General features: G+C 31.8%; 1 protein-coding gene across 1 annotated transcript; it reads right to left on the reverse strand.

Annotated features, from left to right (window-relative positions):
• Positions 1-6,043: 6,043 nt before the first annotated feature.
• Positions 6,044-17,018, reverse strand: LOC127708268 (reticulocyte-binding protein homolog 2a-like). The gene is made up of 4 exons (XM_052213108.1): positions 16,971-17,018; positions 8,972-9,422; positions 8,382-8,489; positions 6,044-7,313 (listed from the first exon to the last, which is right to left on the reverse strand). The coding sequence occupies exons 2-4, from the start codon at positions 9,296-9,298 to the stop codon at positions 7,140-7,142; spliced, it is 609 nt and encodes a 202-aa protein (XP_052069068.1). The 5' UTR covers positions 9,299-9,422; positions 16,971-17,018; the 3' UTR covers positions 6,044-7,139.
• Between the last annotated feature and the right edge of the window lie 98 nt (positions 17,019-17,116).

Consider the following 17,116-nt stretch of genomic DNA (forward strand, 5'->3'; position numbering starts at 1 on the left):
TAAAGGGGCATAACTCTAGAACAGTAAAAGTGACGCCACCAAAATTCAAACATGATCTGTATTTTGTGGTAATAATGATTGTGTATAAGATTCATAACATTTGATTGTGGCAATAAATTTCAGGGTCAGAAGAAATCATTTTGATGTATACTGTTCAACTCCTCAGATGCTAAGGCTTTTGAGGGGTAGACGTCTTCAAAAACACTAATGAAAGTGTGGTTTTATGAGACCCATTTTCTGAAAATGGAATTAAAAATTTAAAATAACATCACCGGTACCAATTTTTCTGCACCGGATTAAAGACATGGCATTCGTTTACCTGTTTTACAATTTTTGAGTAATTCTCAAAGATTAGGTAAGCCTTGAATGGCAATTTTCACTCCAAATGTCGATCAATGTATATGCTACACATGAGAGAGCTTTATTCGGTAACAACTTAAAAAGAAAGATGTGCTCACAGATATTGCTCGTTTTGCTATAAGAAAATAATTTTGGACACCTTTAGATGCTCTAAGAATTAAAAGATATTGGATTGGTAGAAGAGTTGTTTTGCTTACCCTCCCCCTTTTAAGCTACAAAAATCTTCATTTCAAATATTTGATGGAAGATGTGGTACCAATGAGACAACTATCCATCCAAGTCACAATGTGTAATAAAAAGTAAATAATTATAGGTCAAAGTACGGCCTTCAACACGGAGCCTTGGCTCACACCGAATAGCAAGCTTTAAAGGGCCCCAAAAAGACTAGTGTAAAACAATTCAAACAAGAAAACCAACGGTCTAATCTATATAAAAAACGAGAAACGAGAAACACTTATGAACCACACCAACAATGACAACCACTGAACAACAGAATCCTGACTTGGGACAGGTGCATAAAAATGCAGCGGGTTTAAACGTTTATACAGGCGCCAACCTTCACCCTAACCTGAAACATTGACAAGTCCTTTTTTTAAGGTCTCTATACTCACCTGCATCTCCCTCCCGCCTCTCCTTTTACTTTCTGGGTAAGTCATGACCTCACAAAATTAACTCGGAACGTCCGTTAGTCGGGAGGCTCCAGAATAATATTTTTCTTGGTATGTATGGACGGTCCATGCATATTGCAAACATTTGACGCAGGTTAGTATATAGATACTTCACAAATGGAGGTTTACATTAAAAAATGTGACAATTAAAAAAATCCATGTCTATTTATTAACAACATACAAACAAGTATACATATTTGCTAGATGACACAGAAATCTACTTCATATTTGTAAGTAATGACATGCAGTAAAACAAAAAATAACTAACTAACGTAAAAAAACCCAAAATATTGCAGGTAAATGAGGTTAGCTTTGTCTAATTAATATATAAAATAATCCGTTTCTAATCTATACACTATGTTTTACATTTCAAATTAATCAATGAATATAGAGGTCTATTGCAAAGTAAAGGATTTTCAAACTTGTCACATTTGTTAGCCGTACGTTGTGTTTCATAATTGACATTTTAGGTTGACATATAAATGCTAATAAGAAAAGACTGCAAAATTGCATTGTTTATTCCGAAAAGAAAGTTGTAAGCTTTAGAAATTGTTATTGTGGTGTCATAATTTATTTCAAACTTGTTTTTTATACGAAATTTATATAATAAAATTAAGAATTAGAGACAACTCATTGGTGGTATTCTTCAAGTAACAATTTTTAAGGCACTATTAGTTTCGTTGCATTTTAAGACTCATCGATCAGTTAGTTAATAATCCTGTATTAAAAATGCGATTTGTCCACTTTTGGAGAAAAATAACTTTTACAAAGTGCAATATAATTGAAAAACAGCATTGGACAATCTAATACTTTCATTTTATTTAGTTTTTAATTCATAATACGAAAGGAAATAAAGTTGCTTAACATATACAAAAATACAAAAATGAATTTAAAAAAAAAAACAAAAACAAAAACAACAATTTACTTTTATTAATTACAATTGCCAATCGAACAATCTTACAAGACACCGAATTTTCTTCTGAAAATGATTTTATAATTTTTTAACTTTTCTCGATAAATTACTATCAAAGGGTCTGTCGACTTTACAATCTAATACAAATGCAGTGTACATTTATTTAAATATAGTTAAAATGTTTCAGGTACTGGTTATTGTGGACTGTTTGTTTTTATTAATGAAAAAAATAAATCTGCATGCAATATATAAAAATAATCAGAAATTCCTATCCTAAGTAAAATAATTTATTCTAAATAATAATCCTATCATTACATTTGATGAGTTCCTAAAACACTACATTATTTATAGAATTCTCTCTATGATCCATAGGTTGACCAAGGACAATTGTGATCCACACAAATCCATACAAAGTGGGGGTTTTGGATAGATAGGGGTTGCGCACATTTTAATCAAAACTTTTCTTATAAAAGACATTGATAACACTTTCTGTTTGCTTATTCAATTGTTAAAGATTTGGGTTAAGACAATTGCTTATTAACAGAAAACAACACTCGACGATCACACGTATCAGCCCCCTTTCCAAATAAAAAAAGAAGATATAATCTTATCCACATATGCTATACACAACATACGAATACATGGAAAAGATAACTGCTTTAACATACAATGCAATGTAGAGTTAAACTAGATAAAACACTCAAACATTAACAGAACAGAAACATCATCAGGACATAGCATGATAACTTGATTCAGAAATCAAAATAAAAGTGATAGTTATAAAATGAGTCTTTACATTAAAAACTAACAATTTGAACCACACAGAGTACATTTAGGGAGTGGTGCTAAGTGATAAAGTATTAAAACAAACTTTCTATGATGTCATGTTTAATTAAAAAATCTGCAAAATCATCATGAAAGTCAATCATTCCGAAAAAAGTCAAGTTGTACTAAAGGGCAATAGTCCATCGACTAAGGTCAATTAATTGGCATAGTTGATAACTTTATGGCAAAAGCATGAAACGTTGCACTGTTTTTTATGCTAATGAGAATATTTGGATATGGAACAATCTAAAAAAAAATCCATTATGGCCGCCAAGCTGTCTTTTGTTTACTACACTTAAAATTTTTCGAACTAATAAAGATTTTCTACCCCGGGAATAGATTACCTTAGCTAAATTTGGCAAAGCCTTTCGGAATTTTGGATACTCAATGCTTTTCAACTTCGTACTTTATTTGACCTTTAACTTTTTAATTTCGAGCGAGCATGAGTCTTTTGTGGACGAAACGCGTGTCTGGCGCGCAAAATTGTAATCATGGTATCTATGATGAGTTTTTTGTATTCCATATAGCCATGCGGATATCAGAACAATTGATCACTTTATGGTAAATGCATGAAATTTGGCATAGTGAAATATTAAAGTATAAACGAAATATATATAAACGGGCGACGAAAAAAAAATCCAGTATGGCCGCAAAATTAAAGATGACCGACATAAGGTACTTCAGTAGGTATCAAAAATCTAAGAAAATACAACGAAGATATGTTGAAAATATTTATCCATCTTTTTAAGAACAGAACATCATAAAAATGGCGCCCAAATAAAACGCAATCTATCTAGAAAATATATAGGAAAATAATGTTTTAACATTTTCAGAAGCAAAATCGGGGTGTTGCAATGCCGTCAAAGCGTTCGCATATATACACTATCAAAATAGTATAAAAAAAAAATGATCATATCGTGAAACTTACCATTTGATATTTATACCTGCCTAAATAGTATTAATAACACCAGGTGGCATAGAGTAATGTTTTCAAAATGACGCCGTAAAAATGTAAAACGTTTATTGTGTTTGCATATACATTATTGAGTTGAAATTCAATGATAAAAAACATTAATGAAACATTTATATAGATACGCACACAAATTAACATATTGGGAACATAAACTATGAAATAAGAATAGCGACACAATTCAAAATAGCGTCTCTGACAAGGTGTAGATTTTCACAGTTTAAATTAATGTTTACATGACTTTAGAAAATCTTTCAGGATACTTGCAATGAAAAATATGTGTAAAATCTTATAATGATACAAAACAAGTATCTTTTTTTCAAAATTGCGCCTCAAAAGTAACTATTTGGCTTAACAATTGTTACAGAACATATTTAAATTATCAATAATCAAAATAACATCCTAATTCTGGATAATCAACATTTAGCACAATCTCTTTGACTTTCTCTTTTACAGTCTGGTGAATAGATACATTTACTGTGCTGTGCATTTCAATGTTGTTTTCATGCATTTACATGTCTCTCGACATTACTTCTTACAGCCACTTTAGATAAGCTCATGGCATGACATTGCAGCTTCAGCACGCACTAACCAGAATGACACCAAAGGACCATAAAGTTTTTGGCAACCAAATGATCTGGTTGTGACGTAATAATATTTTTCTTTCAACAATGATCCTGAATAATATTTCCTTGATAAGCTGCACGTTTTGTAAGTTGAAGTAGTGCATCTTTTGAGAAATGTTGTCAATTGTACTGTTTGAATAAATGTTTTCTTAATTCATTCACCGTATTGATTGCGCTAGACCGGTCATACATATCGTTCTATAACTTTCATGACTTCTTATGTTTCCACTTAATTTGGTTTTTCAATTATCTGCCCAAATGTTGCTGGCAACTTCTCATATAAGCGCCGTGTGTCCCAAGCTGATTTCTTACCTTTCCCAACAAAAAAAGATGATATTGTGTCACAACCGGTGAAGACATGAAACAGTGGTAACACTTTTGACTTCAATAGTCCTAAAGCAATGCATAATTCATGAACTGGACTAAATTGGAAGTTCTTTCCCGTACCGAAACATATCAACAAATGTTCAATCTGATGTCTTGAAACAAGACACAAATGAGAAAACAGCATTTACATCAACGATTTTTATCAGTATTGACCATTCTGGGCAGCTTCTAATTAAGGTATGTAAAATATTCTAGTATGTGCCTCCCAATGTTAACATGGACTCGATGAATCATAGCTATTTTGTGTTGTATTTCTATAGGCGTTTTCTGGACGATAATAAAGTTGAGCTCTTTCAATTTTTCGCTGATAAAAAAGTCAACGCTGAAATGGAAAGTGTAGTAACTGACAAGGACAACGCCATTGGAAATACTGCAGAAAAAGGCGATCAATCATAAATCTATGTTTTCATAAGGAGGCAGATTATAGAATATTTGTATATGTCTTAGATACTGCCTCTAAAGGTCATAACAGAACATGGATAAGAACCGTTGATGCAGATGACTTTGTGTTGCCTGTATCTTGTTTCAACAGGCATCATATTGAACATGTGTGGATAGGGTTTGAAAATAACTTTCGATTTATTCCAGTTCATGGTTTATGCTTTGTTTGAGAATTATTGAAGTAAAAAGTGTTACAACTGTTTCATGCCTTCGCCGGTTGTGATACAGTATCAATTTTTTTTCTGGGAATGGTAAGAAAACAACTTGGGACAATGACGCGTATATGAGGAATAGTCAGCAGCCTTTGTGCAAATTATTGAAAATGCAAATTAAGTAGAAACATAAGAAGTCGTGAAAGTTATAGAACGGTATGTCGTACTTCTTTATAACCGGTCTAGTTCAATTAATAGGTGAATTAATTAAGAAAACATTTATTCATACGGAAGACAAGAACAATTGACAAAATTTCTCTGGAAAGAGATACACTACTTCAACACACAAAACACGCAGCTTACCGATGTTACCCAGGTAGTGCTATTTTTGATAATTGTTTAGTGGCAAATCCAAGTATGGTGTCATTAGACTTGTTTGTTTGTCAAAAACTTGATGGTACTCGAGTACAATTCTGTGCAGCGTTGAAGAAGCTTCAATGTGATGCCAGGAGCGAATCCACTGTGGCTGTAAGAAAGGATGTCGGGGGCATTTTAATACTTGAAAGCAGCATTGAAATGCACAGCATTTTGTTACCGTTCATCAGATTCTGAGGGGGAAACTGGGCAAGAATGTGATAAACGTTAATTAACCTGCATTTGGATGTTATTTTAGCTATTTATAACTTGATTATGTTCTATAACACTTGTTATAACCAATAGTTACTTTTGAGGCGCCATTTTTATTTTTTCACCATTTCCATAAAGAAATACTTGTCTTGTATAATAATAAGATTTAACACATTCTTTTTTCATTGCAAGTAGATTGAAAGATTTTTTCAAGTGTAAGCATTTACTATAACTGTGAAAATTTACACTTTGTTAGTGACACCATTTAGAATTGTGTCGCCTTTTTTATTTCATAGTTTATGTCCCCTGTTACCAATAATGATATGTTGGTTTGTGTCTGTAGCCAAAAATAAATGTTTCATGAATGTTTTATCATTGTATAAAACATCAATAATGTATATTGAAAAAAACTGTTAAATTGTTACATTTTTGACGCCGCCATTTTGAAAATATAAACTATGTCCCCTGGTATTATTAATACAATGTAGGCGTGTGTCTATATAAAAAAAATGTTTCATGAATTTGTTTACTTTGTATACAACAATGATATCGTAAATATTTAAATACTGTATAACTTTGAATATGATAGTTGTTTTCCATTCGTTTGATGTGTTTGCCCTTTTGATTTTGCCATTTGATAATATTTAAATTTTCCTCGGAGTTCGGTATTTTGTTATTTTATCAAATAAAAAAAAATTAAAATTAAAATATATCAGAACACGCAAGAGGGAAGACCCCCCAAACTAACGTTAACATTAACGAATCAAGAAAGTCAGAAATACAAAGGAACGAGAAACACAGGAGAAACAACAGAATGCTACCACTAAAAACCGTGACGATTGCTTAGATAAAATATCAGACCCTTCAGATTTTAAATAATTGAACACACAACAACAATAAAATCAGATCCCCCAGAGAAATAAGCATATCAAATCATTTTACAAAATAGCATGCACGTACTTTTTGTCTTCATACATATGCTTTTGAATTCTATCTTGTAACTTGAGAATTCTTTGTGGAATTTGTAAACATACCAGAAAAAAAGTAGTTTTCTAATGTAACGAATAGTGCACAAAAACACCGAGAAAAAGCTTCATATTACACATTAAGTAGTGTCATTCAAAGCTTTAAATGCGGAAAACAACATAACTCTGACATTGACTTGCGCTATCATGAAGGATATTTTATCGTTTGTTTGCATCCTTTGCAAATAAAAGAAGAAGTGTTTTCATTAACATCCATTCCTGCTTCTCTTAGTCTTCTCATCAATTCTTCTCTTTCTGTTAAAAGTTGTAACTTTTGTCTTTTCAGACTTTCTTCTTTTGAGGTCTCCATATCAAAAGTCTGTAAAATAAAACAGCATGAATGTCAATTTAATTATGTCTTGTTTGACTTAGAAGCTGGTTTCTAGTAATATGTTTCTATTTCTATAAACTATTACTACATATCCCATAAATACCATGAAACAGTTTCGATTTAAGATTTACAAATATCATAAATACTTTTATCATGTTTCAATGTAGAACAATTATGTTTTGTATATATTATTGGAAAAGCAACACACAATAAGATATATAATAAACATTCTTTCGCGAATTCTTTACATTTATTTTCTTTCAAAGTGTAATTTTCTTTTCACAGCAACCAAATCATTACCACAAAATATGTAGTGAATTTTATTGTATATATGATAAAGGGTAACTCATTTTTCAATGGTAGGAATGTTATGAATATAAAACAAACTGAAAGGTCTCGTATCATTTTATAAAATCATCTACATTATTACAAAAGATGCATATTGCGGGAATAGAAAAAAAAGAAGAATCTAAGAAGACAATAAGACATTAGAAGTAAAAAAAAAACAGTACCGTAAACAAAAGATAAAAGACAAACATATAGTCAACATATGCATATATAATATATACAAAACATTATACAGAAAACTGAATATTCAGTGGAAAAATCAGGAGGAGACAAACCCAGATCGTTTAGAAGGGTTATGATTCTTCTTCATTATTAATACCTCAAAAACTTCATTATTAATACCTCAAAAATTGAAAGAACAAAGAGGCCGACCCTAAATAAAAATAATACCGGCTGTAATTAGTGTTCTTAAAATACACTTAAACCTTAAAATCTTATTGTCCGTATTTTATTCAATTGGTGAAGTCTTCCTGCAAAACAACTATTAGTTGTCTCCCGACACAAAGAAATTAACATTACTATTAATTTTGTAATATGCTTTTATTAAAAACCTTAAATACATGTCTATCCTATAGTCATGTCTCTTCAATACTTTTCGACATAAATTAAAGATTAATGAGTCAAAATATCTAACAAAGATACTTTCAGATTTTTTAACAGATATCTATTGACATATTGCTGTAAGGGTCGATAACAGTCAATTATTACCTGTTTTAATATTTCTTCACGTTCTATTTCTTTCTGTCTTGATCGACGCAAGGAATCTCTGTTTTGTAACAGTCTTCGCCTGTATTTCTCCCTTTCTTCTTCAGTGAGCTTAAACAAAATTGTGTCAATAAATAAGCCTGTTTTTATATTGTGCCTTTTTTTTTGGCAATGATTATTCTGTACATGAGGGTAGTGACTTACAACATCTTTGATCTTAGATTTAATTTTAATGACCTGCCGTCGGTAGGAAATGTATTTTGTTCTGTATACTTTATAACGTTACTTCATTTGATTAATAATACATATGTAGAAAGAAAAAGCACTTGCATGAAATAAATATTTTTCGAACAGCATGATCCTCCAGCTCAGTGACTAAGTGGATAGTACCTCTCTCTTTCAACCGATGTTAAATGTTACCAACTCTTCAATAACGTATTCTAAACATTGATGAATTTTTGTCACTTCACCTTTTCGAAAGAACACTAGCTAGATATGTTGTTTTTCTAACTTTTGGCATCTATCTTCTAATTAGTAAAGATTGTTTTTCCTTCATTTAAACATATGCTATTGTACACTTACAAACTACTTACCTCATAAACTTTAGGTTCCTCTCTTTCTGGTAACAACTCTCCTTGACCCTCACTTAATCGTCGAGTTTGTATCTTAAGTCGCAACTCCTGCTTTAAAATTGGAAGTAAACTATCTTCTTTCACACTCTGATCATATGCTTTACTTAGGTCTTCGTCAGAGTCGGAACTAGTTGTTTTTTTATTTGAATTTTTATGTGGACGTTTCTTTGAAATTTTTGAACCTTTTTCTGGGCTCTTAAATTCCGGATTTTTAAAACTTGTTGATGGACTTTCTTCGCTGTTCGTTTGGTACAATTTTGTTTTCCCTTTGTCAGAGGGATCGATCATAACAAAGAAGGCTATTCATCAGAATCTCTGGTTAGCACCGAACTGCTACTAAGTATTCAATAATCAGAAAATACAGAATTTTCTAAAGATGACTTTCATTTACATAAATTAAATCTGAAATGAACTAAAGTAATATCATGATGAGCATATGTCCTGCACGTAATATAGAGTTGTAAAACCCTTAAAGCCGTAAAACAATGAAATAATTCAATGTAGATAAAATTGTTCTGTCATTAAGATGAAACTAACATTAGCATTTCAATATATTTCTCGGCAATGTTAGTCAAAACCACACATCAATAATTTTATAATAAACCTTTCTCCCGAAATATGAATAATCAAGCTAAGTATAACTTGTATATTGGGATGATAATCTTGGACTGCTTTCATTGAAAGTTTCTCATGTATCAAATTATCAAATATGAAAGCAAAATTCTGTCGGAATAGTGATATTCCCGGAATATTGCAACTATACAGTAGTGGCAGTAAGGAATCAAAATAAAATCATTTCTTGTCAGTAGTGCCCGAAATCCAAGGCTGGTCAGTCATGTCACACTTATCACCGAAAAAGACATCTCATCCAATTTGTAACGGTCATTGGCAGCATGATTGCTTTTTCTTTTTTTTTATTTTGATCATGTTTTTGTTTTCTAACTTGATTGCATCGTATTACTTTTACAGAAAAATCACACATTTGGAAGAAAACTGTATCATAGTAGCAGGAGAAACTTTTGTGTTGATTAAGTAAATGTTTCTAAAGACTGAAATGCGATTTGAATGCATAGCACAATAATGCTATAATAGATTATTTCCCTTTTTATGTATATACCATGCATATGTAAAGTTTATGTTAAAAAAACTTATACATGTGAAAATCTTGACATAAGTTGAAATCGAGGCGATGAATACAAAGGTAAGTTTGTTAAAAAAAAAGATTTGCAGTCTAGCAAAAAATGCATAGTTTGAAATTTCTACTGTAAAAAATAGAATAAAATTGCATGAACAGAATGACACTATAAATGTATGATTATGAGATTTTGTTATTAATCTTATTGATCAAATAGTCGACGAATTGACAATTTGATTATGGTTCAGGTTATACATATCTAAGAATACTGTGGATTCATTTATTTTCGTGGGTACCAATTTTCGTGGTTTGAAGAAAACTTGCATATTCGTGGATATTTAATATCGTGGTTTTGGCAAAGTGGTTCACCTGTACCCACGAAATCCACGAAAATTGGTATTCAACGAATCTTAATGAATCTACAGTAGATAACATTGAATGCTGATTTCGTGTAGTTTAGTTTCTGTTTTGTTTTTCTTCCAAATATTGAATCTGCATTTTCTAAAAACGATCCTGCATAAAAATGTAGCGTGCTTTGACAAAAATAAAGCCAGTTTTTATATGCCGAGTGAAACACTACACACACATATTCATAAATGTGTATGTAACTCACTATAGCATTAGTTCCCAAGTCGTAGACATCGTTACGTTTATTCAACAATTGAAATATATCTTAAATTGTGAAAGTAAAATTGTAAAATCGTTGGTATCAATGTCTAAATATAAACAATCGGTATATATCTGTCAGGTGAAAAAAAATATCAAAAGCCCAACATTGAAATGAAACAAGCATTCTGAGAGTATTGCATGGCAATACATAGTCCCCTACCGGATAAAAAATTATTATACTGGAACAAAATGCTAACTTGTTCTATAACTTGTCATGGTGTAAACAAAAAGTAAATATCATGTCAATATCTTCAAGCATGACTAAAAACAGTGTGGAAAACTGATTATATGCGTGAATTTTTCAAGTCCAAGGACCATAACTCTGCACAAAATTATTAGACCGAAACAAAAATTTGAACTTGATCTGTAACTTGTCATGATAAAACTATATATATACCAATTATCAATCAATATCTTATAAGCATGATGAAAAAAACATCAGATATGATTAATAGTTCTCTAAAATTAGATATGATGTAATACAGTGTATATCTATTTTCAAATTATAATCAAATATAATTAATAGTTCCAAATATTTTTTCTTTCATTTGTCACAAACTAATATAGATTTGTAACTTATCTATAAAATGTCAACAACTTTTATCTACACAATGTAATGTATTGAAATATATACATAATAAAAATAGATTATTATCTAATTTTTTTTATATATATAGCATTCAGAAAATTAGTTTATACTAAATAACTAACAAACCTGCCAAAAAATTCTTCAAATAATTGAACAAAGAATGTCTTTTAAAAAATTAGTTATCTCCCTTTGTACAGAAATATGGTTTAACATAGTACTCTAACATTAAATATGGTCCAGAGTTATGGTCCATAACTCTGGATTAAATCATCAGACCGGAACAAAATTTGAACTTGATCTATAACTTGTCATGATAAAACTATGTACAAAATAACAAATCAATATCTTCAAGAACGAAGAAAAAAAGTGTGGAAAGCTGATTTGCCGGACTGACGGATGGACAGACGGACGGACAGACAGACGGACAGAGTGCAAACCTAAAGTCCCCTTCGACTTCGTCGGTAGGGGACTAATAATGAAATAGGAGGTACTGAATTTAATCATGTTAGAAGTAGTCTATGAAAGTTTCACAGAATTCTGTCAAGCGGTCCAGGAGCAGTTGTGGATATACAAGTTCGACAGAAGGACAAACAAATGAACGAACAGACAACCAAACTCCCCATCGCTATATAACGCACGTTTAAGAAAGCGGGGAGTATAATAATTACTATATGGTTTGAAAGAGGTTGAATGATAAAACATTGACGATTAATCTCTGACGATGAATGTATTTTTTTTATCATCCATAACTTGTTAATTGTATAAGAAAATATGCAGAACGCAAAAATCGGTCAAGGATCAGTCAAAAATCACAATTTAAAAATGGAAAAACAGTACTGAAAAAGATGAAAAGACTAAATTAAGATACATAATAAAGGAAAGGAATGAGCAATATGACTCAAACAAAGCCAGAAGTTAACTCAAATCCTTCACATTTGTGAACAGTTTATGTCCTACATATGGTACCAATTGTGTTGTACCTAATTCGGTGATGTGTAGTATTCGGCAAGAAATTAACGACGAATTAAAAAATGAGGAGACCACTTTCGAATTCGTTGCATTTCCGTCAAAACTTTTGGTTTTAGTGAACATCATTCGTGCGTTTAGGGGCATCGTCACTTCCTTCTCATGTTGAGCGAGCGGTTGAATAAAATTGATGCTATATTGCCCGAATTCTTCGGCAAATCAAATTCTTATAATTGATTATCAGCACTGCTATCATTAGGGAATTGTAATTAAGTACCTACGGAACAAACATTATTTCTACTTTATCCTGCATAATGACGATCACGAAGACGCTTGATGAACTTTAATACCGAAGGGATACAGGTTGCCCCCTCTATCTGGTGAATGACGTCATAAATGCGCGCATAATTGACGAACTTTTCCGGTAAAGGACATTACACGAAAGTGTATTGTAATTAAGTACCTACATTAATTCGACGAAAAAAAGACAAGTCCATGACCGAAAGAAAAACTACTAAAATACAATCAGTAGTCCACCAAACACTACACAGATAACTTAACACTGAACAAAAAGAAATCACACTAAAAAACAGGGATAAACTCCGGATTGGTAAACAGATTGTATACTACAAGTGGCAATCGTCGTGTTACCCATGGCGACTCAAAAATTTGGTGAGTAATCTCAATCCGTGATTTCACAATTAAACAAACGGACGGTATTGAAGCTATTATAAGTTATATGGTTCGCTACTGACCCCCTACGGATCCATACAGGGTTAGTAAAATCCTTAGGGGGTGAGGTCGAAGGCCGAATTTCCTATGAATTTTATTCACGAAAATTGGGGTCAGTAGTTAACCGTATAACGAATTTATCGCACGCAGGACTTTTTCTGCTGCGTTTTGTAGAAAAATAAACAATGAAACACAACAATATTAATAGATGACATCACCATTAACAGTAGACGTGACGTCATGAACCCCCTATGAAATTTACTAACCCCTACGGATCCATAGGAGTCACCACGTGACGGCGTTAAACCAATCACAACGTGATAATTTACCCGCAGTGCGATAAAACAAGCTGTCATATCCGTGGTAATCTTTGAAACAGATATTTCGTAACGTTCTTTTCCTGTTTGAATGGTTTTACACTAGTCATTTTTGGGGCCCTTTATAGCTTGCTGTTCGGTGTGAGCCAAGGCTCCGTGTTGAAGACCGTACTTTGACCTATAATGGTTTACTTTTACAAATTGTGACTTGGATGGATAGTTGTCTCATTGGCACACATACCACATCTTCTTATATCTATATACAAACCTACATAAAACGTTGACTTCACTGAAAATTCAAATTCGTTGTTCACTTGTACACACGATATCAACGAAAATTTGCATGCAACTAATAATAAAGAATCAACAATAGACATTTCACAATAGGAAATTTGAAATAGTTTTTCAAATCTCTGAACTGGTGATTTATTGTTTTTCTTTTTTCGTTTTTTTTTTAATAATGACGAGGATCATGTAAGATGTGCTTGTCGTCAACAGACATAATTGTCACAGAAGATAATATATCTATTATTAGTCTATTAGCTATTGCCTCTTTACAGGATTATTTAAGAATTCTTCATTTACTTTTTCAGTCCAATATTTTTGTTTTGTCATCGTTTACCCTGTTTTCTATCAATTTACATATAAGTTGCAATGACTGCATTGTTTTGGCAAGTGTAACAATTTGTTCTTCGCAAGATGTTTTTAAAAATGTTTATTGATTTTTCAGTTTATTTTTTATGTTTTGTATTGGGTGCAGCCATGATTAAAGGAAAGCTTCGCAAAAAGTGAAAGATTGATATTATATTCATTATGTATAAAAAAAGCACAAAACCATAAATATTAACATTTTATAGATAAGATAAGAAATCAACATCGATTTTAAGTTGAGTAATATCAATTATCTGCATGTAGCAACTTGACGGCTTCCCGATTATAAACCATGTGATATCTATAAACCACAAAGTACCAAAACAAGCAAGGACTAACGTAGTCGTAATTCAGTGTCAAAATCACTTGTCAAGCATACGGTTGTTTTACCCGACAAGGTAATGACAAAAGCATACACAGTTTGAAGAATACACAGGCGGTAAAATATATTAATCATAATTCTTAAAAGCAATACACTTGCACTATTCTTCAAATGATAATGCTAGGGTTTCTCTCTCTTAAAGATGACGGACATACAAAAAGTATTCGACGATTATTTGGACCATCAACCACAATTCCTCTATTCCAACATATTCATTATTCCCCAAAGTGTGGTTGACTTTTTTGGTTCATGGGCAGAAATATCGGATACACGTTTTAAAGTAGAAACCTTGCACTATTACCAGTATCCTTTTGGTAGTTGTGAAATTACATTCATTTATAGTGAAAAGCTTCTTTCGTACTAACCAAAATAAATTCAGCAGAGAAATATTGCTCTTCAATGTGAAGTGGTTTTAGGACTTAACTAAATATACTTTTGCATGTATAGAAAATTTAACGAAAAAGCATTAACGGTACTAATTTTACTAATTTAAGTGCATCAGATGCATTAGTCCTTTATCTTTAACAAGACTGTTTCGAGATCTGCATTTGTTCTTAGAATTCCTGGTCATAGATGATGACGAAAAAAGTTGTAAAATAGAGGGAAAAGATACCAAAGGGACATTCAAACACATAAGTCGAAAAATAACTGACAATGCTATAGCAAAAAACGAAAAACGTCTAAAAGACCAACTACTGTATAGAAAACACAATATAGAAAACCAAAGACTAAGCAACAGAAACAAAATAGTGTGTGATCTCATGCGCTCCGGATGGTTAAGCAGATCCTGCTCCACATGTGGCACCCGTCGTGTTGATCTGTAAGTACAAACCTAATACTAAAGTCTAATTCAGTAGGTCAGATTCGAGGAAAAGAGGACGTGATTGCGGTCACGACGTGAAACCAAATGGCAATGTTTATCTTTGATTTACTGCCAATAGGTTAATACCATGACTTGTATCTGTGCAGTAGTATTTGACACCAGCCATACCAGCCGTGATTGTTTCATATATTCTACAAGATTCAAAGTTGGCTTTTGGAAATGAACGTACTCACATAATTTGTCAAATTGTATGATGTTTGTCAACTGTGGTAAAAAAATATAAATCTTATTCTTCTTTATGTTATCAGTAAAAAATGTCAACGTGATATTTAAGTAGAGGTCAAATAACATGTATGAGTAGGTTATGTATTTATATATATTCTTTCATCGTAAATGAAAATAACACTTTATTAATTTCACTCGTCTGAAACTCTGTTCTGGATTTACCTTCACAAAGAACACTAAAACCCATATATTTGAAAGTTCAGGATGTATAAGACCTCAACCTTTGAAGAGCTATATGTCCGAAATGAACCTTAAAAATAGTCAATAGATATGAGAAGATGTGGTATGAGTGCCAATGAGAAAACTCTCCATCCAAGTCAAAATTTATAAAAGTAAACCATTATAGGTCAAAGTATGGTCTTCAACACGAAACCTTGGCTCACACCGAACAGCAACCTATAAAGGCCCCCAAAAATTACTTGTGTAAAACCATTCAAACGGCAAAACCAACGGTCTAATCTATATAAAAAACGAGAAACACTTATGAACAACATCAACAAACGACAACAACTGAACATCAGATTCCTGACTTTATAGGACAGGTGCAAACAATTGCAGCGGGTTTAAACGTTTTGATGGTATTAAACCTTCACCCTTCATTTAAGGTCAACTTTGCTTATGGGAGTTGGAACCTTAGTTTCTAAATAAGTTCTTAATTTATCAACGTGGAATTTAAGTAAGTTTGTTAAAAATCATATGTCTGTTACGAAGCACTGACTAATAAGTTGATGATACATTCGGGGACTAGCAGTCCACCAGCAAGGGATTGAAAATATTACTTGATTAATTTGGTACGACTCCGAGGCGCTTTTCTGGATTTACCTTCACCAGTAACGCTCAAACCAAAACATTTGAAAGCCAGGGATGTATAAGACCTAAACACTATATCAGGACCAAAAGGGACATATTAAATATTAGTCAAATTCATCTAAGGTTAACTTTACTTTGTAAACTATAATTCACCAGCTGAACTACAACTACTTAAAAAGAAAGCAGAGAAAAAAATCCTTGTCTCCTTTGACCAATTTTCAAAACTGGATATCCTACGTAAGGCTACAATGCATATATTTCCTTATATAAAATTCAATGTTCACATACGTTTGCGGTTTTTTCAAGAACCGGTTATAAAAACTGATTATTATAGCTATGAACTATGCAATTATATGATACTGATACATTTTATGTGCTATTTGAATAAGTTAAAAATTTAAAAAGGCAAAACGACGACGCCTTTAGAAGTTTATAGAGGTTTAGTCATATACATGGGAGTTATCAACTTGATGGCGTTGACCTTTAAATAAATGATATAATTAACACTGATTACTTAAACAAAAATAGATAAAAGTTAAACGTAAATAGAATATAAAGCATGCAGTACTTGTTCCTAAGATTGAGGATGTGTTTTATTTACCTTTTGGTTTCTACCGATTGTGTTTTTCCATTACTATCCAACATTTTATTTGAGTGTATGTATAAAAATAGAATGCAAAATTCCCTTTTCCAAATATAACTTTTTTTTTAAAATTTATTTATAACATTTTCTAATAATAGATCGAA

Source organism: Mytilus californianus, unplaced genomic scaffold (genome assembly GCF_021869535.1).
Source record: "Mytilus californianus isolate M0D057914Y unplaced genomic scaffold, xbMytCali1.0.p SCAF_7, whole genome shotgun sequence".
NCBI classification, from domain to species: Eukaryota; Metazoa; Mollusca; class Bivalvia; order Mytilida; family Mytilidae; genus Mytilus; species Mytilus californianus.

Coding starts and splice junctions, on each gene's coding strand:
- LOC127708268 (XM_052213108.1), bottom strand. CDS start 9,298: ATGATCGATCCCTCTGACAAAGGGAAAACAAAATTGTACCAAACGAAC. Junction 8,490..8,971: donor AGGAACCTAAAGTTTATGAG/GTAAGTAGTTTG, acceptor ATTTTGTTTAAG/CTCACTGAAGAAGAAAGGGA. Junction 7,314..8,381: donor GTGAAGAAATATTAAAACAG/GTAATAATTGAC, acceptor TTTATTTTACAG/ACTTTTGATATGGAGACCTC.